Below are 25,228 nucleotides of genomic sequence, written 5' to 3' on the forward strand. Positions count from 1 at the left end.
CCGCTCTCCCTGCTCAAGGAGTTTTCTTACCTGCTGCCTTCAGAGGTAGACAGTTAGTCAGAGATACTGGTCTGGGGAGGTGGATTAGATAGAATATCCCTTCCCAGAGAACAGACACTCTGGGGGTGTTCCTTCTACATCCGAGGTGCCCTGATTCTCAGCAGTTCTGTGTAAAGGCCTGAATGCCCATGAGAAAATAAACATGTGCTTGGGTTGCCTGAGCAGACATTCTTCATGTGAGTTGTGGCTAAGGCCAAATTCCGGTCTGTGGTTCCTGGGCTCAGGAAATGTCTGATGGGGGACTTCCCTGGTGGCGCAGTGGCTAAGACTCCACACACCCAATGGTCAGGGCACTAGATCCCACATGCGTGCGGCAACTAACAGTTGGCATGCCACAACTAAGGAGCCCTCAAGCCACAACTGGGGAGCCCGCCTGCTGCAACTAATGAGCCCCACTGCTGCAACTAAGACCTGGCGCAACTGAATAAATAAATATTAAAAAAAAAAGAAAATTCTGATGAATGAATGAATGAGTGAGTGACTGACGACACAGGTGTCCTTGGCGAAGGGGCAGGGCCTCCAGTGGGGTCTGCCCCATTCCTGCTCTGGCCACACAGCCGCCCCCTCTTGGAGGCGTGGGGGGCCCGTAGGATGTGGGGCGCCGAGCCCAGTCCCCAATACTGACTCGGTGCCCTAGACCATGTGCGTGCGAGGACAACGGGGCGTAGCTGGGAAGCCGCTTCCTGGGGCTTCACTTTCTCACCAGTAAAAGTAAAGAGGGTCGATACGCATCGGGAACCACAAAATAGTCAACTCCTGACTCCACAATGCCATTTCTCAGACTCTGTTTCGGGAATCAACCTGCCTAAGAATACATGTTATGCACTGACAGAGTTTATAAATTTCTCATTGGAGGACAATGAAAATAACTTCAGCTCCAACCGTAGGGGCCTGGGCAAGGAACCAGGGCTGCTACTGAAAGGCTGTGATATCACAGCATATTTTGTTGTTATGTGAAGTGAAAACATTTCTATAAATTAAACAGACCGCCTGAGAAAAGTTGGAAAGAAAACCACGAAAAAAGTGACCAGTAGCTGTCTTGTGGGTAGGGCTAGGGTTTTAAAAACTGTTGGATTTGTTGCTATCTCTACATGTTCGGAAGACTCTAACTTAGCAGTTCTGAATGACCACCAGCTCTCAGGGGGCCCAGCTCCTCTGCTGGTGAGTCTGGACCCACGACTCCCCGCCTCCACTCTCAGTTCCTCATTGATAATCACAGGACAAGCACAACACCTTCGCATCAAGTAATACGTATCGGTCAGCACTCGCCACCAATGAACACTCACTGTTACTTTAGAGCCGGACAAACATAACGAACTTCAATCATAAAACTAAAAGGATGTGGAGGATGAGGGGACAGGGCTTCTTTCTGGGGTGACGGAAGTGTTCTGGAACCGGATAGTGGTGACGGCTGCACAACCTTGGGAATATCAAAGACCACGGAACTGCTGTACATTTTAAAATGACGCACTCTCTGGTACGTGAATTCTATCTCGATTTAAAAGATGGAAGGAAGATAAAGGAAAATCATAAAAGGATGGTGACTGGGGCAAGTTCCTGTTCGAACAAGGACTGAAGATGTTTTGAAAGCGCCTCCCTCGCGGCAGGAGTCCCAGAGAACATGCCCCCTGCCTTCCTGGTTGCTTTAGCTCCTGGCTGGGGAGGCATCGCCTCCTTTCAGCTCTGGGGCCTTTCCTGGGAAAAAGTCTCGAGAGCAGAAAGGGAGGGGATCAGCCAGAACACAGGACAGGAGGAAGCTCTGCCACCAGCAGGTGGGGACAGAAACAAGGGGAGGGGGGTGGGCAGCCGGCACCGACTGCCGGCCCCAGTCCAGCCAAGCCCCTGGGGAGAGAAGCACTTACCCAGGAAGCCCTCCTCATCGACAATGATGGTGTAATCCTCCGGGGTCTCGGTCAGACTGAAGAACTTGCACCTGGGTGGACGGACAGACAGACACGGGGTATTGTAAGTCCCAGCAGACCCTGTGGCAGCCGCCCGCCTCACCCCCGCCCCCTCTCCCAACGCCGTGACCCGGTTTACCCAGAGCTCTGCCCCAGGCTGCTCGGGGGCTACTTATTTCTCCCTCCACTGCCTCCGTTTTGATTCAGGAGGACTCAGAGAGGCCTAGGGACGCTGACGGTTTCCTCTGCACCCCCCGATCTTTGAGGACCCCTGAGCCGGCCAGCCTCCAGGGTCCCCTACAGGCCCAAGGGCAGCTCTGGCAGGGCGCATGCAGATGAACTGTGTTTTCCGTGTCCTCGGCTCCCCACACACATTCTGACCTTGAGGCCTCTGTCGCCGTGTCGTGTCCCCGGCCCATGGTCCTGGCCCCTCTCCTCACCAACTCGAGAGCTCCCACAGTCATTTACGGCCTAATTCGCATCACCCAACCGACAGCCCAGCCTTTAGGGTACTTTTTTCCCTTGCAGGAGAGAGGGGCGTGGCTGTCTGTGCCATTGTGTGGCAGGGATCCCTGAACTGCCACATGCTGCCTTTGGTAATACTGCTTAGCCTGGGGTGTAAGCTGCTCGTTTCCTCCCCCCAATGGGACCATCAATTTCCCAAGGCCAGGGAGGGTCTGGCAATCACTCGGTCCGTCTGTAACTCATCCCTGCCGGTCTCAGCCCTGAGCACGCTCTTGGCACCTGGCAGACACGCTGGGCTACGTGTCCAGACAGCCCTTGGGCTGGGCTTTGAGGCTGTCTCCAGCTGAGGGGCTTACCACCCCCTCAACGCCCGTCTCCCTGTCCCCCATCCAGCTAGACTGGCCCCCAGAACACCCCAGGCGCAGCTGCAGGGAGAGACGGCACGCACAGGCAGCGGCGGGCAGGGAACTGCCCACGGTCATTGATTTATCTGGTGTCGCTGATCTCAAGTACGGGGCTCAGCTCGGGCTCCATGCCCGCTGTGTAAAACCCATCCATCACAGGAAGCCGTGACAGAAGGAGGCCCAACGAGTAAGCCTGGCAAGGGCCCGAACAGCACTTCTACGAAGATTAAAATGGGAAAGCGATCCTGAAGAGGATGCGGCGTTGCCGGGGATGGGGGTGGCCGGAATGTCCGCGGATCTCTGCCCCCCGGCTCCCCTCTCCTGGCAGCCATCCTGCCACACGGAAGCCTTATCCACAGAAGCCCCGCAGCACCCTTTTCACTTTATTCTTTAAATTTTCACAAGTAGTGAGATCGGCTGGAACTGGTAGGACTGCAAAAGGGTACAGCCGTTTGGAAGATGGTTTGTCAGGTTTCTATAGAGTGAAACCTACATGACCACTGGCAACCCTGCTCCTGGGTATTCAGTCAAGGGAAATGAAAACATACTGCCCCACAAAGGCCGGTATGCAAATGGTTACAGCTTTTATCTGTAATCACCCCGAACTGGAAACAACCCAAATGTCCTCCCTTCAGCGGGAGAACTGGGTAAACTGTGGCACATCCACACCAGGGCATACTGGTCAGCAACGGAAAGGACTGAATTACTGATTCTTGCAACCATGTGGACGAATCTCAGGGGCATTTTGCTAAGTTACAGCCAGACTCAACAGGAGACGTACTGTGTGATGCCATTTATATGACATTCTGGAAGAGGCTACACTGTAAGGATGGAGAACGGATTCCTGGTTGCCAGGGGTTGGGTTGGGGCTGACATTTGAGGGCCACCGGGGAACTTCTGGGGTGAAGGAGGTGTTTGGTTCTTGACGGTGGTGGTGACAAGATGATATACATTTGTCACAACCCGAAGGACTGTACCCTAAAAGGGGCGGCTTCTACTGTATATGTGACTTATACCTCGGTGAACCCGACTTCAAGGAAAACGCTTCGCCAGAGTTGTGAACAAGGTGGCGTTCCCCCGCCACGCCCCCCCCCCAACACTCTGCTCAACCAGCAGCACCACACTCTTCAATTTCCCTCCAGCTCTTTGGTTTTCAAATTACATCTCTGTCCCTGCCCGTCCCATATCCAATTTGCAACTACTGCCCGGACAAATGAAATCTATAACTGCTGGGCGACAATGGCAAATTATCACTTAGTGAATGGCAACCACTGGTCTGGCCTAGCTCCTCCTTGGGGACCCCTGTGTGCTGAGAAAGAGCCTCAGAAGCCCACCCCCACCCCACCCCCACCGCCAATCACCAGATTGCCACAAGCAAGGACTCCCTGGGTGGGGGGAGTGGCCACCCAGTCATCCCAGAGCCCTGAGAAGGCAAACAGATGTGGTACTTGCTCCCTGTGCCCTCTCGGGGGTGAGGGATGCTCCAGAAATAGACCATATAAATGGCCCTGGAGGGCATAAACACCGGCAGAAGGCAACATCGGCCTCTGCTGCCGATGGGGTGTGACTACGCTGTTGATGTGACCCGTCTCCAGGGGCCGGGTGCCAGCTATTATCTTGGAATGTGCGCCTTGGCGTGGGCAGGCCTCCAGGAGGGCGAGTCAGTCGGAGGGACCTGCAGCTACCGCTCTGGTCACACACTCGGGAGCGGGCCTCCTGCTCTCCTAACTTTACCCCCTCAAGTCCTACACATCTCTGAGCTCACCCCATCTTACCTCCCAAGTCGCTCTGAGATCTGTTTTCCCCTCTCTCCATCACCCCCTCCACGTGAGCGCTTGCTTAGAAGCCTCCCCTTGCCTCACTCCCCCACTCTTGCCTGCCTCCTTGTCTCACGCCCCCAAAGGTGGACAAATACTCTTTCCACTGCCCGGCACCCCTTTCCCTCTTCTTTGGCTGGAGACGTGCCACTCATCCTTCAAGACCCAGTTTAAGCGTTTTCTTCGGGGTGAAACCTTTTCTGATTGGCCCCACCACCTCTTCTCTCTCACTTCCTACCACACGGGTGATCCTGTCTGGATGTTAAAGCCACTGTGGACAGCTGGGCTTGGTGGTACATCACACCTCAAAGGGACAGTTCATTTATCTCACAGTGTATGTGTAAGATGCCCTTAGAGTTGGGCTGTGTACAACCTGAACAACTGCACATGATGGTCCTGAGTGCTTTCCACACGCTATTACAAGTAATACTTGTTTCCCCCAGTGGACCATAAACTCTCACAGGCAGGGACGGTGGGTTCTCTGTACACACACCTTGTACCTGACACTGGCTGGACAGAGAAACAGCACTCAAAGTCTGATGAGCAAAAGAGTGAACTGTGGCCACATGCCTACCCCCAAAGCCAGAGGAGCCCCAATCAGAGCAAACACTGCTTGCCCCTGTGTGGCACTGCCTTGACTTGCCCCCTCTCCGGGAGGCGCTCAAGTCTCCAGTCCCAACTTCACGCTCTCTAATGAGCCGTGGCTAGATCAACACCCCAGATGCCGGGCCCCAGTGTTCGTGGCCTCTCTGTACTTTGTCTACAAGGAGCTGGAGAGAGGACCGAAACCCAGCAATTACCCAGCCTGCTGCTGAGTGCTGTTGGGAAACCCGGGGAGGAGGAGAAGTGTTTGCCCTCTAGACGCCCGCGTGGTGCTTAGAAACAGGATGAAACAACAGGGTTAGAGAAAGCAGTCTGGGAGTGCGGGAAGAGGACCAAGAGCCTGGGGTCAAGAGACCTGGGTTCCAGTCCCAACCTGGCACCTGGGGGTGGTGAACCCTGGGCTGCTTCATTCCCCTGTACAATGAGCGACAGGTTCAAGGTGGACTAGTTTCCATCCAGCTCCGGTTTGGGCAGGGAGGGCACAGGCCACATGGAACCCTGTCAGCGCCATGGCGAGGTGGACCTCAAGGGGCCTGGCTGACAAGGCACGGAGAGATGATCCCAGAACCATTGAGTCTGTTTGGAAAATGCTTTTCAAGGGCAGGCAAAAATCCCAACTAGGTCTGATCAGAACCCAAGACAGATCTGCTGCTCAGGCAGCTGGGCAGGTGGTACATCACAACTCTGGTGGGGAGGGCTCATTCATTGCACAGTCTGTGTAAAGAGTGCCCTTAGAGTTGGGCAGTGCACAACCTGTGCAACTGTGTGTGATGGCTGACCAGCAGGTCCTGCTGGTGCAATCAGATAGACAGGATACAAAACTCTAGAGTCCTGGACAATGAAGTAGGGAGACTGGGGAACAGCAGCTCTGGGAGAGCCCCAGTTCACTGTGGTTCAGGACATACCCCAAGAGTCATGCAAGTCCGACTTCCCTGGTGGCGCAGTGGTTGAGAGTCTGCCTGCCAATGCAGGCGACATGGGTTCGATCCCTGGTCCGGGAGGATCCCACAAGCTGTGGAGCAACTAAGCCTGTGCGCCACAACTACTGAGCCTGCGCTCTAGAGCCTCAGCATAAATAAAAGAAAAGAAAAGAAAAGAAAAGAAAAGAAATAAATAAATAAAAGAATCATCCAAGTCCCCTGTCCAGGGGGCGCCAATGCATCCTTGGGCTCTGTGCACAGAGTATGGGTGCTGGATAGTACTGGAGGCCATACCAGAAAGTCTGCGCCTGTTCAGATCCTCACGGCCCACACATGCCCAGAGGAAAGCGAGGGGACTTTACACTGAAATCCCTTCAGCCTGGGGGAAGATTCCAGCCACCATCTTTAAATCTCTATGGCTGTTGTGGACCATGGGATGGAAGCAATGCTGCTGCTTATGGCTGTGTGACCTTAGGCAAGTTACTTAACCTCTCTGTGCCTCGGTTTTCTCATGTGTACAATGAAATGAAAATATTTAACATCTCCTTCATAGGGTTGTGGTTGAAGAATAAATGCCCAGCATGACTACGGTAAGCACTCAATATGTTGGCTATTTTTCCTTCTTGGAGGACAGAGGCAGCTGAAGTGGAGGACCATGGGGAGGCCGGCTTGCATTCCCAGTAAGAAAAGCTCTAAAGCCAAACGGGCTACAGAGACCAACGGGCTGTCTTGGGAGGTGGTGAGACGTCAGTTGTCTGAGGGGCTGAGCCCCAGGCAGGTGGGCTGCAGCGGTGATGCTGCCTCAATGGAGAGGATAGATTAAGCCACCTCCAAGGTTCTGTGGAGCGCTGAGTCTCTGATTCCTTGAAACACTGGTTCTTACACATTGACGCCAAGCAACAAGCTTTGGCTGAAGAGTCTCCATTCAGCTTCCCAGGAGCCCAGCTCCCACCAGGTAGCCAGTGACGAGATGATGGTTTATGACGGAAGACATTGACTCAGCCTGAAATTCCCAGTGCATCTGTTGGAGCCAAACCTGCTCCCTGGTCTCAACTCCCTGGTCTCAGCTGCCCGACATGCCACGCTGGGACCTCAGGAATCTTCACAGACACTTGACATGTCTGAGCACAGGGACTGTCCAGATCGGGGGAGCCAGGGAGGTGTCTTGACACATCACCATCGGGTGGGAGCTCCTATCTGCATCCGTCTCGCCTTCTCCACTCACCTGCTGGCTGGGTGATGGTCCCGCCTGGCTGGCTGGGTGATGGTCCCGCAAGGCTGTCCTGCGCTCCCTTCCTTGCTTCCCAGACACCACAAGGACCCCTTTACATAGTCAGGGCTCAGCAGAAGTTGGCTTTATGTGGAGTCTCTTTGTGCAGAAGACCGGGGTCTCTGGGAGGTGGGAGCTAGCTTTGTGGGCCGGACCCCATCTGGGACTGGGCCTGTTTTCTGTGGGGTCACAATGTGCCCTGTGTCAGCCAGACCCTGCTGAGGTCCCCCGTTGCCTGGCCACAGAACAAGTGCAGCCCTTTGCAATTAGAGCCTGGTCAGCCGGGCTATGAAATGAGCGCAGAGCCTTCACACACACCTGACAGGCCTTGCAGACAGGACTGAGAACAGGTTTCCAGCATGTTCCAGGTACCTATTTGCAACCCGTTATTCCTTTGTCCCAGCAGGGCCCCTGAATGCCCATTTTGAATTTCAGCGCCTGGGACCCACGCGTGTTTCTCACCGAGCGCAGCCGGCTCAGTCTACAACGAGGGAGGTTCAGCCACATCTTCCTCTGCAGCGTGTCACAGTGAGGAGGTGGAAGGGCCAGGGTCTGACCCACTTTTGGGGACCACCCGCCCCTGCCTCTGCCAGCCCCGCCGATGCGTCCCTGCAGCAGCGCACAGGAGCCTTGAACAATATACAGCGAGTGACAGACGCGCTCTGGGCCGAGCGTGGTGGCCTCCCGCCTTCCTGGGCTCTTCTTCTTCCCCAAGGACAACCAGGAGGAGGGTGTGCGTCAGGCTTTCTTTTCTTAGCCAGCCGTGGCTTTTTCAGCTGGGTCTTCTCCTGGATCTTCAATAGGTCTTTCGTGTTACCTACATTTCATTTCTACTGTCTTTTAACAACTGGAAGCTGCCATTTCAAGTTTTAGTTAGAAAAAAAAAACCTGCGTCACGTTCTGTGATTTGAAGGGCAACCCCGAAGAATGTCTTTTTTTCTGTTAAGATGGAAAAAAATCTGCTGATGTCTTGGGTGGCCAGGAGAATTGGACGGCGTGGGCAACAGTGTTTGCAAATTCTAGGGTGGCACGCACAGACGGGACTGTAAAAAGGGGCTGGGTAGGGCAAAAGGAATCGCTAAGGTCTGGATAAAGCCCCTGCGACCCAGGCGAAAGCGGCTGGATCACTCAGTCATCACAAATCGTTAAGTGCCTTTAATGTACAAAGGCGCTGCTTCAGGTGCCAGAGACACACCTTAAATAACTGGACAGTTAGAACTTCCATGGGGGCTGGATAAATAAAGTAGTGAGTCAGACGGTGGCGTGGCTGCAGAGCCACTAAAAAAGGCGGATCTGCGATCTAAAGCAGAGCAGGGAGTGGCTGCCAGGGGTTGCGCGGTAGGGGAACGGGGAGCAACTGGTAAAAGGGTGCAGACTTTCAGTCTGAGATGATGCAAAGTTCTGGAAGTGGATGGTGATGGTGGTGAAGGGTGCAGAACAATGGGAATGTGAGCATTTAACACCACTGAGATATACACTTAAAAATGGTTCAAACGGTATACTTTCTGTTACGTACATGTGTCCACACACACACACAAAAGAGCAGGAAAGCTCCCTGTGAGACCTGTAGAAGCTGGAAGAGCGGGCGTGTTGCTGTCCCAAAGCCCTGAGGTGGGTACATGCTGGGAGTGAACGAGGCCAGAGTGGCCACGTGGTGGGGGAGGGGGAATGACAGGTGGTGACGTCAGACGTCATGGGGGAGGGATGATGCCTGTGGCCCCTGTAAGGACTGGGTGGGGCCGAGAGACCAGTGACGAGGCTAGTCGTCGTCTCCAAGGAGGCTGGTGAGAGCTAATGGTGACTTGGGCCAGGCCGGCAGTGGTGGGCATGCCTCCATTTACGGCCAGGAAATAACAGTCAACAAATCGGGGCTGGTGAGGTCACTGAGAAACACAAGGCCAAGGCAGGGAACCGTTGCCTTCTGTGGCACGTTCTCAACAGCGGCACCAGGAGAGAGGTCAGTGGGCAGAAGGGGTGCCTTGCACTGGCAGAATTTACTCGCCTCTGAATCTGGCCCGGACCCAGGGCTTTGGTCCTTTCCTCCATGGAGACCTGTGCCTGGTGAGGGACTGTGGTGCTCCCTGGCCCTGCTCCGAAGGCCCAAGCACAAGCCCCAGAGAACTTCAGGACGGCTCTTCCTTCAGGATGGGCATCCTGGAGGAAGACAGGTGGCATCAAGAGGGTCGTGCCAGGGTAGGAACACCGTCTGTGGCAGGGCAGCGTCTTGCTGCGTGAACACATTCCCAAGTGCAGGGCATATACGAGGTGCTGGCTGGTGGTTCCCTTTCTTCCTTGGGAGGGACTGAGATGGAAAAAGGCCCAAGCGGGCGTCCTGGTTTTTGCCACCTATCCAAGATGAGGCTGGAACAACTCACTGGTCCTCAAATCACGCCAGGCTCCTTATCTGTGAGAGAGGTTTGAAGATACCTGTCCTGCAGGGTCATTTAGGATTTAAGGAGGTGTGGAACAAACGTGCAAGTGCTCAAGACCCTGCCTCAGCACGTGTGGCCACTGGATGAAGTGTGCTGGCCCGGGGACTGAGTGGATGTCCAAGGCAGCATTCCTGTCCAGGCAGTGCTTGGTCTTGCAGTGGGCTCTGGGTCTCTGCCTGACTTCGGATCTCCCCATTCCTCATGGCCTCCACCCCAACCCTTACCAGCAGCACAGTCAAGTCTCGCGCAGCGGCCCACGAACCCAGCCCAGGTCCCCCGGGCGGGCCAAAGCCCCCTGTCCCAGCGCACGCTCACCCTCACCTGCCCATCACCTCCCCAGCGAATGATCACATCCACTGAGGTGCTGAGATGCTTCCCTTCCTGGTCTATCTCTGCTGGTGAGATACCTGCTCCTGGGAGACAGCTGAGTCTATCTCATCCAGATCCCCCATGCCTTGAACAGGAAAGAGGGTCTGTGAGTCATCTGTGTTAACTGAATGAACATGGAGTGTAATTAATGATTGCCGTTTCATAGACGGGAACACTGACGCTCAGTTAGGTTAAGGCAGTTATGACCTTGGGACCACTGTGGTGTGTGGTCTCTAAGGTGGGGGGCAGCCCGGGCGCAGGTGTGGCCTGTGGTATATTCCCTATGACTCAGCGCTTCCCCTGGAAGCTATCCACTGTCTTAAACATGGGTAACCGGAGACACAGACGAGAGAATTGGTAACAGCCCGTCCTTGGTAACAAACACCTGGCTGCAACCCAGATTCCCATCACTGGATGAGGAGGAAAATGATGACAGAAGAATATTACCCAACAGTCAAAATGAACACTCTACAGGGACTTGCAAAACTCCGAATGAGTCTCAGCAATATAACAGCAGATGGAAAAATAAGTCCCCAACTGTTATGTCCAGCATGGTATTCTTTTTACAGTTAAAAGCAGCTATGACGAAACAACAACAACAACGACAACAAAACCCAACACCTTTAAGACTCCACGGAGTTGCAATGTTACTACATAGAAAGGGAGCCAGGGAATAGAACACATTACCTGGGGTTTGGGGACGGGCGGGGAAGACCTCTGGTTACATGGAGGGTATCGTCTCCATCCTACTTTTGCTCTGGCTTTGCATGTGCTGATTACACTACTGACATTAGCTAGTTAGTTAAATGCATAAAGGTGAGCCGTGCAAAGACACACGATGGGTGAGGGTTACGAACCTGAGCTGAGGTCACCGGTGCAAGGATGAGGGGCTGCAGGTGATTGGGACTGGGGTCTGGCAGAAGGGACACAGCCACAGAACAGGAGGCAGGGTAGGCTGCTAGGCTGTAAAAAGGTGCAGGAAACGCTGCAGTTCAAGGGCTACCCAGAGGAGGTGGCCTGAGAAGGGTCCAGGAGCCAGAGTCAGCCTAGAGTCCTAGATGAACGGACAGGACTGGTCCCAGGGCGACAACTCACTCCCATTTGGGTCATTCTATCTGGTCTTGGCTGGTCAGTGATTTGGGGGCTCACTTGGGCTCAAGAGATGTATATTCGATCCCCAACTTGGTCCCCACAGTCCAGTCTCTATTTAATAGTCTAATGGTGCTGTGTGTAAAGGGCTAATGCTCTGGGTCTCCGTTACAGCACCAGCCCCGATGGTCTTATTTTTTTCATTTAAAAACTTAAAAATAATTTAAATTTTATATTGGAGTATAGTTGATTTACAACGTTGTGTTAGTTTCAGGTGTACAACAAAGGGATTCAATTATACATCTATATATGTATATATTCTTTTTTTTTACATTCTCTTCCATTATAGGTTATTACAAGATATTGAGTATAGTTCTCTGCGCTGTACAGCAGATCCTTGTTGGTTTTATATATATAAGTGTGTATATGTTAATTGCACACTCCTAATTTATCCCTCCCCCTCACCTTTCCCCTTTGGTAAGCCCTGGTGGCCTTAGACATTTACGCAGCCCCTGAGCCTGTGTCCTCTCTCATAAACAGGGGGATAACCCCACCGATCACGGGGCCAGGGTTCGAGGTCGGCATCCCTCTGTAGATAAAAGCACGAACGGCTGATCCAACAGCACTGGTTTCTTTCTTTCCTTTCAGTTCGGATAATGGCCCTCATGTTCCCCTGGTTTTCTCTGGAACTGGAAGCTTATTCAACCTCCCCTGTTCCTCATACTGCAGCTGAGGAGACACACACAGACACACACACAGACACACACACAGACACACACACAGACACACACACAGACACACACACACAGACACACACACACAGACACACACACACACACACACACACACCCTCCAAGGATGTTCGGTCAGCAGGCTGAAAACAATAATCAAAAGACCCGACCCTAAAGCAATCTGTGGTCCTCGTCCCCCCCAGCCCCGCCCCACCAAGCTCCTGACACTATTAATTGGGAACCAACGGTCCCTAGAAGATTCGCCATTATAAGACTTTGGACCCACACTGAGGTACTGCCTGGATGGAGCTGCCATCCTGTTGCCTGGCAACTCTGAGATGCCTCAGCTCCCAGGTCACTCTGCGCCTCTCTCACCTCCTGTGGCCCCTCCAATTCTGTACCGTCTGCTGTTGGCTCGGGGGCAGGGTGTCCTGGGTGGGCCCCTTGGCCGACCCCATCCTTAGATGGCCCCCCATCAGCACCGACCTCCAGCTTGGAAATCCCCCAGGGCCTGGATCTTGTCCCTCCACCCCTCTCGGGAGCAGCTCAACCCTCCGTCTCCCTCGTCTCCCCCGTCTCCCCATGCCCACGCTCTGCACTCCAACCTGCATTTCCAAGTTCCTAAGACTTAGGCCGCCCTCTCAAAACATCTCTGCCTTTCCATCCATCTCATCCCCTTTCTCTGGCCTCAGAAAAACGGTACCACTGTGGCAACCTATCTTTAAGCCTCTGTTCCCACCGGCGCCTCTCCCTCAGGAATCTCATACTTGGCTTCCTTGTCTTGGTGACAAACAGGCTCAAGTTTCCTCCGTCCTAAAAAAAGGCTCCCTCGTGCCCGTCGCCTTCTTCCCTCCGCCACCACCAGTCCTCCAGCCACTGCCGCTGGCCTGACTCAACCCTCCAATGGATCCTCCTCAGCTCACCAGTGACCTCCACCAGCCAAAGCTGATGGCCTCTTCCCTCACACCCTCCTGTCCTTGGACCTTTCGGCTGGACCTTACATGGTGGGCCAAGGCTTCAGCCTGGACACTTATACCGACCACAGCAGGGTCTTCCAGTATCGACACTCTCCTTTTGCTTCCTGCAGTGTCTTCTCTTCCAAGCCTCCCCAGTGCTCTTCTCTCATTACACCCTCTCTGCCAATTCTCTCCCTCCCAGGGTCCCAGCCCCTGTAGCCCAGGCTTTCTCCTCAAGCCTCAGACTCGCACTTCTCTGCCTATGCCGGCTGGACTGGTCTCAGACTCATGTCTCACATCTGCCCACTAAGACAGGAAGTGTGGATGCCCATTTCACAGATAAGGAAACTGAAGACAGTGACCCGCCAGACAACCAAGGCTGCTGCGCGTGTCCTCATCCTGATGGGACAAAACGGAATCACACACCAGTCGACTCTCAAAACCCACTGCTGTTCCCCTTGGGCGTGGTTGACAGCCGACCACCAGGGCAGAGCCAGGGCCTGGGGCTGCCCTGACCCTGGGGCCGAAGGCTGAGTCATCTCAGAGAACAGTTCTCATTTTCAATGGCTGTGGCTGCCTGTTATGGGCAGCCTGGCTGACACTCGATCTGTTTACTCTCGGATTCCGAACCCAGCAGAGCGAGGCCCTCACAGGGGCCTCTCCTGGGCATCCTGGGCAAGGAGCCCGGGCCGCTCAGAGCCCTGTGGACCTTAAGCCGGGAGGGGGAGGGGGAGACAGAGGGGGGAGAGGAGGAGGGCCATTTCCAGGTAAACTCGTCCAGCAGATCCACGCTGAGATTTCAGATTTACAAACCAGATAAATTAGCAGAGGGAAGAGATTTGCGAGGGTTGGTTTAATTGGTGGAATCATTTACCACAAGTTCCCCATTAAAACTGCAATGGGCGGGGGGGAGGGATCTTCCTGGAATCTCTCAGACAGGAAGATGGAGCACAGGTACAGAATCAGGCTGGGAAGGCCACTGTGTGCTGCCTCCTTCGGTAAGGGGATCCCGGAGACCGAGCCTCCATTTGCATACCTCTGGGGAGGGGGAGCTCACTCCTCTGCGCAGCAATTCGTTCCATCCTGGGGTAGCTTATTTCTAGAAAGCTCTATCAAGGTGGCCTCTTTAATAACCGATACCCAGCTAGTCTTAATTCTGCCCTTCAGAGACGCAGGGATGTTTGCTCCAGCTGGGAACATGGCAGGAAAGGAGCCCAGTAGGATCATCACCCCTTCGCACAGTGAGAACAGGGCTTACGGGCTAAAACGCTGCATAAACCCCAGCTGTTTGCTGAGCGCACTGCTTCTCAACCTCGGCCACACGTTGCACTCACCTGGTGAACCCGGAAAAGTACCGAGGGGGCCTGCTGAGGGTGGGCGCACAGCTGAAGCTGGAAAACCAGAGTGGCCGGGGGCCAGCCTCCCTTGCCGGATGCCTGGGCCTTCCTGGCCGGGAGAGGTCGCTGGCAAGCTGCCTAACCAGGGGCTTGAGCGTGGCACATCAGCCACCAAGTGCTGGGGGGGACCACCCTGGGCGGGGGCCTAGCTGCAAGGCAGTGTCCCTTTAAGGAGCCCCTGCTTGCTGCTCCTGGGGCTGCCTCATACCCGCTCTGCTATCTTTATGCCTGCAGACCCCCCCAGGTCGCTGTGGGCCTGGCACTCCTGGGCTCTCCGAGACAAGACTGAGAACACCTGTTACACCCCGTGGAGCACACTGCTCCCTAAACCAGAAGCACCACTGCTCCCCGAATGTCAGGACCCAGGGCCGGGGGTTTAAGCTGGTTCCAATAGTACCCGTTCACCGCAATGCCAGCAGGGAGGTGATGGACGGGAACGACCTGTTGGTTTGCCTGGACTGTCCCAGTTTGGGCACCAACAATGCTTCGAAAATGGGCAGAATCACACAGAGGCGACAGAAGTCAGGTGACAGGGCAGGAGAGGGGAGTGGTGACCAGAAGGGGGTAGTGGGGAGACTTCCAGGATCCTGGGAACGTTCTCTATGGGTTTTTCCTGGGAGCTGGTTCCCCAGGTGTGGTCAGTCTGTGGGAATTCACAGAGCCACACGCATAAGATCTGTGCACGCCCCACGTGGCTGCTACCTCACTACCAGAGAAGAAAAATCCCAGAGGGCAGGCTGGGTGGAGGCCAAATGTTCAAGTTCTTGCCTTTCTACATGGCTCACATGCCAGGGTGTACCTCTAGGGTCCTCAGAACAAAGGTTTGAGGGGGCAGAGGCAGTGAGGGGGTGACCTGAAGATGGATGGGGAAAAGGACTCTAAGACATCCCTTTTGGGACTTCCCTGGAGGTCCAGTGGTTAAGACTCCACGCTTCCACTGCAGGGGGCACAGGTTCGATCCCTGATCAGGGAACTAAGATCCCGCATGCCACGTGGTGTTGCCAAAAAAAAAAAAGTCCCCTTGGCGACACCCCCCCTCACTGGGCCAGGGCCGAGCAGCTCCTCAATGGCACTCATCGCTTTAGGCGACAAATGTTTCTAATGAGGTCAACCTGGGCTTGGAGCACAGTTTCGTACAGGTGATTTTTTTTTTTTTTTTTTTTTTTTTACTCAAAGCCTTTCTCTGAACTATGGCATAATTTACCATAATGAAATGTGCAGATGTTAGGTGTACCGTCAGACAAATTCTGACAATTGTATACTCCCATTTAGCCACCACCCCAATCGAGAGGGAAAAACTGGGACACTGGGAATGACATACACCCTACTATATATAAAATAGATAATAAGGGCCTACGGTATAGTACAGGAAACGCTACTCAATACTCTGTAATGGCCTATACGGGAAAAGAATCTAAAAAAAAAAAGACTGGATATATGTATAACTGATTCACTTTGCTGTACACCTGAAACTAACACGACATTGTAAATCAACTATACTCCAATTAAAAAAAAAAGATATTGAACATTCCCATCACTGCAGAAAGCCTTCTGTCCCTTGCCTGTGGGTCCCTAAGACCACCCAGAGGCAACCCCTGTGCCAGTTTCTATCATCACAGATCATTTGCCGGCTTGTGTGCCTCACAGCCGTGAGGTCATACGGTGTGTACTATCTTGTGTCTGGCCTCTTCTGTTCAGTGTATTGTTTTTGAGATGCATCTGTTTTACTTTACGTCATTTCGTAGCCACTTTTATTGCTGAATATATGTGTACGTTTATATATATTTATGACGTATTATAATATAGTTTAACTTATCCCTTCTCTTGTTGATATTTGGTTGTTTCCAGTTTTTGCCTATTATGAATAAAGCTGCTATAAACATCCTATTAAAAAAAAAAAAGATTTCCTGGCTGGCTTCCTCTGCCCCAAATTCCCGTAAGTCCACAAAAGTAGCTCAGGTTTGCCCCCAAGAACTCCCACCCAAGCGCGCCTGAGTCCCACCCTCTCCACGGGGTGGGTCCTAGAGCACCGGCAGTCAAGCATCTGCTGAGATGGGGAAGGGCCCCGCTGACATGGGGCCAGGCAAAAAACAAGCACACAAAGCGTTACCATAGCTTGACTGCGGGAAGGGCTGTGGAACAAGGAAGCGTTTTATTTATTTATTTAAAAAGAAAAAAAAAATGTTTTTAACTTTTTGGCCGCACCCCGAGGCATGTGGGATCTTAGTTCCCCAAACAGGGATCGAACCTGCGCCCCCTGCATTGGAAGCTCTGAGTCTTAACCACTGGACTGCCGGGGAAGTCCCCAAGGAGGTTTTTTTTTTTTTTAAAAACAGAGCAGCTGTGAGGGTTTCCTTTGGATGGGGTGTCTGGGAAGGGCTCAGAGAGGATGAGATCCAGGCAGGGGAAGCAGCATACGCAGCGGACCCCAGAAGGGAAGACCCCTAACTCGCGGAAGAGAAATATTCTACGGCGCTGTGGTCCAATTGTGCACAGCCAGGGAAACATGGAATACCATCTATACTTTGTAATACATCGTTGAGTGGAAAAAGGCAAGCCCCAGAAAATACAGTCGGATACCCTTGTCAGGTGTATACACAGGACAAAACTGTTTGTAAAAGTCAAGGGAAAGATAAGTGTGGGTGGACAGCAGTTACCATCATGTCATGGTCGCAGTGGGGGGTATTCTTATTCAAACAATAAACAAACGTAACTTGAAAGCTAGGATCGATAAGTATGCCACAGAACAAGGATCATGAGTAATTGCATTCTGTGCACCTGAGGTCCATTAAAAAAAAAAAGGAAAAAGAAGGCTTTGAAATGTTTGAGGGTCTGTGTCTTAAGCAGCTCACTTTGGCTGCATGGAGAGCAGTTCCCACATCTCACTGGCAATCTCGCTGTTCTATCTGCACCTGCCTCTCTGTATCTGCTTGAGTCCCATCTTCTCTTAGGTGGAGGGAGCTGGCTTCATACTCCATTCACCGTGGACCACCGGGGGGCCGCCCAGGGGATGCAGGACCCAGAAACCGAAGCCCGTGAGCCTGGCCATATCAGACCCCTGGCCCCTGTGTCCCTCCAGCTGGGAGCCTGGGAGGACGGTCAGGAGCCCCAAGAGGAGGTCTGCTCAGCTGCTACCAACTTTACCAAGTCAGCAGTGTCAGCCAAGCCCCCCAAGATAGGGAGTCGGACACAGACGCACATGTGTTTCTGCAGGGGTTTCAGGGACAAGAAACCAAAGGGGGTGGACGGAGGATGGGAGGAGGACATCAAGGAAGAGCTTGGAAATGCCTTAACAGGGGGTTACAGCTCAAAGGTGTGCAAGATACTCAGGTGAAGAGAACCAGGGGTCAGACACGCTTTGCATATTCCATACCCAGGAACATTCTTCACTTGTACCAAGAAGCCCATGGCCCTCTCAGCCTCTTTTTCTTCCTAGCACTTTTGGGGAAGAATAGCAGAGACATATTTTTCTGCACCCAAGAAACAGGCCAGTAACAGCACGATGACAAATGGGCCTGGTACCTGGTCTCAGTGGAGGTGGGGCGGTGGGGGACACCAGGGTATGGAAGGGACTGAGGCTGCCTGGGGGCGGGGGCGGCGGCTCCTTTCCTACCAAAGAGGGGCAGCTGCCACTCAGCTCCGATGTACTGTTAAACGTGGGCCCTGGGTTGCAAGATCTTCCAATTTTTCCAGAAAAGCTGGAAATCCAGATTTTGGTGATCTCTCTCAATATTTAAATGTTGGTGTACTTTTTTAATGTATTTTGGGCTGCATCAGGTCTTCGTTGCTGCGCGCAGGCTTTCTCTACTTGCAGTGAGCGGGAGCTACTCTTCGTTGCGGTGCGCAGGCTTCTCACTGCGGTGGCTTCTCTTGTTGTGGAGCACAGGCTCTAGGCACGCGGGCTTCAGTAGTTGTGCCACGTGGGCTCAGTAGCTGTGGCTCACGGGCTCTAGAGCACAGGCTCAGTAGTTGTGGCGCACGGGCTTAGCTGCTCCGCAGCATGTGGGATCTTCCCGGACCAGGGCTTGAACCGTGTCCCCTGCATTGGCAGGCGGATTCTTAACCACTGCGCCACGAGGGAAGTCCCTATTTTTTTTAATAAGTATAATTTCCACTTTATTTTCTTTCCAGGGGACAGTATGCTTCAGTCTTTAAGGACTTAGCTCCTTCCATGGGCTTTGGCGGAGGCTGTGGGGCAGCACCCGCAGGCCGAAATCGGGGTGGAGGTGTTCGGTCCTTCCGGGCTTCCCGAGAATGACTCTTGACTACCGTGCAGTGAACGGCACAACTCACGCAGTAATGCAGGTTCACACACAGCTTGGGAAGCACACAGGCACAGAAAACCCTCGCTTCGGCAATGTCCCTGACAGCTGCGGCCTCTACGATGTTCCGAATGACGAACTTCTTAATGGCCTCATCCTCGGGCATGCGTCGGGCACAGCTGGTGCAGCGAACAGGCTGCACGAGGCCGCGGCCCTTTTGGGCACGACCATTATTCCTTCTTTTCTTGGTCATCTTGGAAGCGAGGAGGAGAGAGCTAAATGTTGGTGTACTTTTCAAAAAACACACCGCGTGGGCCAAAGAACACATGTCTGGCCTACAGATTCCCCATTTTTCCCTTCCTAGTCCCCTTGAAGTTCTCAAATGTCTTGGGATTGAGGGGCAGTCAATTTCCTGGATGAAGGGGTGTCTGTGTGTGTGACCACTCATGGGATCGGTGCCTGGAGTAAGGTGGCAGGGTCCCGAGCTAACGGCCCCTGGGACCCCTTAGAGCTCACTGGGCTGCCTCTGAGGTGGGGTCAGGAGTAGGTTAAGCGACGTGTAAACCAGGTGAAGCAGAAGATGGCCTGTGACCACCTGCCCGCTCTGGATGCTGACCTGGGCATCTCAGCTGCTCCCTGCTCCAACTGGGCTTCAGCATCTCCAGCTGGGCCTGTTCAGCCTCGACTCCTAGCAAGCTGGGTGACCCTGGGCATGCCCTGCGTCTCCCCGCGCTTCGGGCTGGCGCCTTGTCACCCCCAGAGTCAGAACACAGGGCCTGCGTCGGAAGGACTGCGGCTCCAGCTTTGCCAAGCCGCTGCCCTGTCCACCGCAGTTCCACGGGCCCAGCGCTGCGCTAGCTGGGGATGCAGACGTGATGATGTGTTTACATAAGCGGGGTGGATGCAGGGGATAAGCAGAGAAGGGCAAGCGGGGGAGTGCTGGGGGTCTGGGGCTCAGGGAGGGCACCCTGGAGGTGGTGGCGCTGGAGCAGAAAGCTGAAGCAGAGCTAAGTGTGGGGGCGGCTGGGATGTCAGAAAGGAGCCCTGAGATCCCCAGACGGAGCCAATTCCTGCTGGCCAGGCCAGCCTAGGTTCAACCACATCCCACTACAGCGTACCCGACTGCTCTGACCAGGAGCCCACGGGGTGTACCCCCGGCATCTGCCTGCAAAGGGTGGTACATACAGCCAGGTGCGACCCCACTCCGCCCAGCCCTAAGTCAGGACAGCCATCGTTGAAATGAACCTGGCATTCTCTCTACTGAGTCCAAACAAACCTAGAACAGTGCTATCCAGGAGAGCTTCCTGGAATGATGAAAATGGTCTACACCTGCGTTGTCCAGTTGGGTTAGCCACCAGCCACGTGTGGCTACTGAGTGCTATGAAATGAGGCTAGTGTGGCTAAAGAATTGAATTCTTAAAAAAATCTTACTTGATTTTAATTAATATGAACTTAGCTAGAGTTCATATTAACTAAATGTGAACTAGAGGCTACCGACTTGGACAGTACAGTTCTAGAACTTTTCTACCCATCACTCATTCAGGAGCAAGCAGCCTCCACCTGAAACAATGTCCACGTCGCCTCCGGGGCCTGCAGCTCCAGGTCATTCGGCTGCGGTTAACCCCCCAACACCTGAAACAATGTCCACGTCGCCTCCGGGGCCTGCAGCTCCAGGTCATTGGGCTGCGGTTAACCCCCTAAGCCACAGGCCCTGGGACCATTCCAGGTCCAGATGCCATCTCTGTCTCTCACTGAGGTCCTCAGGAGTGAAGGACTAGCTGCTGGCATGAGGCGGGGTCTCGAGTTTACCACTACTTTCCCCCAGGAAAAGCCCCCCGGTTGTTCACTTAGCTCAGGGGGTAAAATGTTTAGCACTGACATTTAGCTCTTTTTTTTGTTTGTTTTTGGTTTTTTTTTTTGGTTACGCTGCACGGCTTGCAGGATCTTAGTTCCCAGACCAGGGATCGAACCTGGTGATAGCGCACAGTCCTAACCACTGGACCACCACGGAATTCCCGACACTTAGCTCTTTTAATGAGCTCAACCTTGAGCCAGGGAGAAAGGGCAGGAAAATTGCTATTGTGCCCACGAGTACCTGACCTACCTGCCTCTCTCTTCACCCTCCCGTTACCAAGATGGGCTCACTGAGGCTTTGGGGCAGTCTTGTCGGGGCTCTTTCCACTGGTCCTCAATCTCAGCAGTCCAGGAGGGCTAGGGTGGCATGGGGGACACATAGGGCAACAACAGCCAGGGCTGCCAGAACAAAGCACTGGGGGCCTTAAGCAACAGAAGTTTATTTTCTCACAGTTCTGGAGGATGGAAGTAGAACGGAGTGCTGGCAGCGTTTCTGGAGAGGGCTCCCTCCTGGCTTGATGAAGGCTGCATCCTTGCCTGGCCTTCCTTCTGTGCACACGTGGGGAGAAAGCAAGCGAGCTCTCTGGTGCCTCTTCTCCTAAGGACACTAATCCTATTGGATCAGGGCCCCACCGTTATGACCTCTTTTAATTACTTCCTAAAGGCCCATCTCCAAATACATTCCCACTAGGGGTTAGGGCTTTAGCATATGAGTTTTGGGGGGACACAAACATTCAGTCCACAATACCCTTAAAGACACTGCCGGCTACTGAGAAGAGACTCGTGAAACAACTGGACAAATGACCAGAGATGATGGGAAAAGGGCTGCAATGAACATAAGCCCATGAGAAACGGTACAGAATGGTTCCCAAGCTGAAGGGAAGGGGCTCTAAGCTGAGCCACAGCCTAGCTCCCCAGGGCCTGTCTGCACCTGGGGGAATCAGTGTGACCGCCACGTGCCTTGGCAAGTCCTCTCCTTTATGGACTCAGTTCCAAATCCATGAAATAAAAGAGCTGAACTAAAGATGTCAGGCTGGGTCCAGCCCAGAGTGGCCGAGAACTAGATATTCAGTGTGCTAACATTCTCCACCAGGGAGGGCAGCGCTTACACCCAAATGGTGCCGTCCCAGACCTTAGGCTGGGGCAGGAGAGGGCTGGAAGGGACCCCTTTGTGGCCAGCCTCCAGCCCTGCACCTACCTGCCCTGGGGCAAAGAACCCTCTGGTCGGTCTACTCTCCCTAGCTGTCCCAGGCTGGGGCAGGCTCAGTCAGCAGCAGAGCTATGCTTACTTCCTGGACAGGGGTCGTCAGCCCCTGCTGCTTCCAAAGTGCTCCTGGCCTGGGGGGTCCAGCTATGGCTGAGACATGCCTGCAAAGGAAGCCCCGGCCCAAGCTGTCGCGTTGTCCTGCACTCCTGGCTGATGGTGACACCAACTTCCCAGAGTCAGGATGGGCCGAAAATCAACACAGGCACCCACTGTCAGCTCCTTATTACCCAACCTCTCCTGGGGGATGCGGCGTTTTCTTTTGCTGGGTTTGTACCTGTCATTACCTCTCTGAGCTGCCTGGAGCAGCTCAATGACAGTCTAGTGGCCCTGCCCCACAGTGAGAAGGGCCAGGCCCCAAGGGCCTTCCATGGGCTCTGGGCCAAATATTTCACTTTTATTAAAATTCTCACTTGGCTGTGGCCTATATCCCAGGGCCACATCCAATTTGCCAAAGTCGTGGAGGGAGAGAAAGGGAGACAGTGCCGTTCAAGTAATCAGAACATAATGATGTTAAAAGGAATTTCTGATGAGCTGGCCAAGTCAGTGTTATCACCCCATTTTGCAGATGAAGAAACTGAGGACTGGAAAGGCTAACACTCCACCAAAGGCCGTGAGTTAAGTGGGCAGAACATGCTACGTGTGACTGGTAAGCGGGTAGGCCTGGGCCTCTGTGATGATAGCGTCCTCCACCTGCACAGGAAGGGGGTGAGCTTCTTGCTGCATCTCTGGCAGCGGCAAGAAGGCTCTTCCAGAGCTCTCTGAGGGCAACAGGGGCCAGAAGCTGCCTACCCACCGCCCTGGGGCGGGTGGGTATCTTTATGGGGTCTGGCACACTTTACCTCTGGGACAGCTGTGAAGCCCCAGGGAGGGCACTGCTCAGGCCCAGGTGCTCCCAGAGCCTGGAGCCTCTCCATCAGCTCAATCTGGCAGGAAGGTGGAAAGGCCTGGGGGTGCTGGGACCTGGGCCAGTTTCCAACATTTGTGGAGGTGAGAGAGCTCTGGACCTGTGAGGGGGCAGCCCCTGGAGGTGTGGACTCAGCTTCAAGGGCTGGGCACACTGGGGATGCTTGAATGTAGGTGTGGCTACCTGGGCCCCAGGGCCTTGCAGACAGATGTCTTCACCTGCACATGGAGGGGGAGAGCGGGGGAGCTGGCCACAGAGATGGGCAAATACCCTGATATGAGAGCAAATAAAATCAGGGCTTTAACTATGGTGGGCCGACTAGAGGCTGGGTGCTCTGGAGGTGAAAGGCTTAAGACCTGCCACAGACCACTGGGGGCCTGTGAGCTGGCTGGGGGAAATAAGATGAACGGTGACAGAGGGCCCCAAACAAGAAGACAAGCAAATGCCTCAGGGCTGGCATGTATGTGCATAAACACGCACCCCCAGAATGGAAGGTGACATAGAGGGGTCCTTTACCTACCGGGCTATCTGATGACACGCTGGGTGGTGAGGTGGTGGGAAGCAGGCCCAGGACCCCCGGACAGGGATGTCAGTGGGAACCCCTTTCCGCAGCCACCACGTGAGGACTTTTCCAACACACGTGCTCTGACCCCGGGTTCTGCTTCTAGGCATTTGCCTGTAGGCATATTCTCACGCATGAAAAAGAAGGCCCGTGCCCCAAGTTACACGTTATGGCATTAATTGTAAATACTGACAAAAAAGGTTGGGAACAAAGGTCCACCTGCGGAGTAAGTTTAAAGATATGATGGTCACCTGGTCCTTGGGAAACTGTGCAACAGTTAAAATGAAGGATGTGAATCACCACTAAGACGAACTTCAGCTGAAGAATACCACGGTGCAGAATGGGAATAGTGAGTGTGGTTTAATACCAATTTATGTTAAAAAAAAAAAGAGAGAGAGAGAGAGAAAATACTACATATGCGTATTTGCGCACACACACACACACACACACACACACACACATATATATACACACGCACACACAGGAAATATCACTGAGATCCCCACTGATCTCCTTGTCCGTGGGGGCGGGAATTGTTGGCTGAAGAACAAGGGTGGGAGGAAGCTTTTACTGGGCACCTTTGTGTAACTTTGGAATTCTAATAAATTGTGAATTTGCTATCTATCCAAACATTTAAAACGAAGGAAAAAAAAACAGAGGCAAGGAGGCGATAGGGCCAAGGTGGACTGCCAAGGCAGGGGAGCCAGGTAAGAGTGGCGTGCCAGCAGGGAGCACTGAGAGGGTGCAGGAAGGAGGGTGTCATGGCCAGGGTCATGGCGTTGGGGGCCAGACTATCCCGGGGATCAAACCCCAGCCCTGCTGTTCACTTGTGCTGTGACCCTGGCAGTCACAATCCTCTCCTCCTTCCTGCCCAGGACCCAGGCGACAGCCCAGACATAGCCTGATGCCACAAGAATGGAGGAGGATCAGAGGATGATGGGGCTCCCTGCCTACCCCAGGCTGGGGTACAACCTCTCTTGCCCACCTGCAACCCTCTATTTGGGAGGGGGCCTGACCCTGACCCACCTAAGAAGCCAGGTGACCTGTCATCTTAAAGCAGACCCTGGCACTCTGCATTCTCTCCAGCTAGAAGCTGCTTGGTCACCGCCCCCACTACCCAAGTAAGCCTAGGTCCTTCAGGGGTGGGTAAACAAAGAATGGGGAAGGTATCCCAAGATCTCCAGCCTCAACGTGAAGACAAACAGCCCACCTAAGCCTTCCTGAGACCTGGTCTGTGCTCACCCTCCTGCTTAGAGACCCCAGCACCAGACCCAGTCAGAGAGGCCCAAAGCACAGCCTGCAAGGGGGGAAATGAGCATCTCCCAGAGCCCCAGACCATCTGGGGACATCGAGGGGTTATGGAGAATGGCAGATGCTCAGGGAAGCCTAGCTGATGACAGCCAAGGCCTGATGAGCAACTCCTAGAGGCCAGGCATTGGATGCACAAGAGCACATGGGGCTCCAACAGGACTCCAGAGGCTCATCAGCACTTTCCAGATATGAAAACTGAGACTTACTGAAGTGAAATGACTCCAAATGGGGCATATGGACTGAATGTCTGTGTCCGCCACAAATTCATATGTTGAAGGCCTAACCCCCGATGGGATGGTATTTGGAGGTGGGGACTCTGGGAGGTGATTAGGTTTGGATAAGGTCATGAGGATGGGGCCCCGTGATGGGGCTAGTGGCCTAAGAGAGGAAGAGAGAGATATCGCTTGCTTTCTCTGTCCATGCACCTGCACCGAGAAAAGACCATGTGAGGGCACAGGGAGAAGGCGGCCATCTGCAAGCCAAGAAGAGAGCCCTCATCAGGAAGTGAATCTACTGGTGTCCTAATCTTGGATTACCAACTTCCAAAACTGAGAAATAAATTTCTGTTGTTTAAGCCACCCAGGCTGTGGTATTTTGTTATTGCAGCGCAAGCTGACTAACACAGGCGGCACAGTGAGGGTTCAAACTCAGATC

The 25,228-nt window shown here is 53.7% G+C and overlaps 2 protein-coding genes across 10 annotated transcripts in view; both read right to left on the reverse strand.

Moving 5' to 3' along the window:
* CASTOR2 (cytosolic arginine sensor for mTORC1 subunit 2) overlaps positions 1–25,228 on the reverse strand; it is a 79,959-nt gene that overhangs the window by 41,778 nt on the left and 12,953 nt on the right. For all 9 annotated transcript variants that reach the window (XM_060284977.1, XM_060284976.1, XM_060284975.1 and 6 more), the window contains exon 2: positions 1,923–1,993. In XM_060284977.1, the coding sequence (XP_060140960.1) occupies positions 1,923–1,993 (71 nt within the window). The remainder of the gene's footprint in view (positions 1–1,922; positions 1,994–25,228) is intronic.
* On the reverse strand, positions 18,531–18,929 carry LOC115861284 (small ribosomal subunit protein eS26-like). The gene has a single exon (XM_060284379.2). It carries the CDS (start codon positions 18,927–18,929, stop codon positions 18,531–18,533), a length of 399 nt encoding a protein of 132 aa, XP_060140362.1.

This window comes from Globicephala melas, chromosome 15 (genome assembly GCF_963455315.2).
Source record: "Globicephala melas chromosome 15, mGloMel1.2, whole genome shotgun sequence".
Lineage (NCBI taxonomy): Eukaryota > Metazoa > Chordata > Mammalia > Artiodactyla > Delphinidae > Globicephala > Globicephala melas.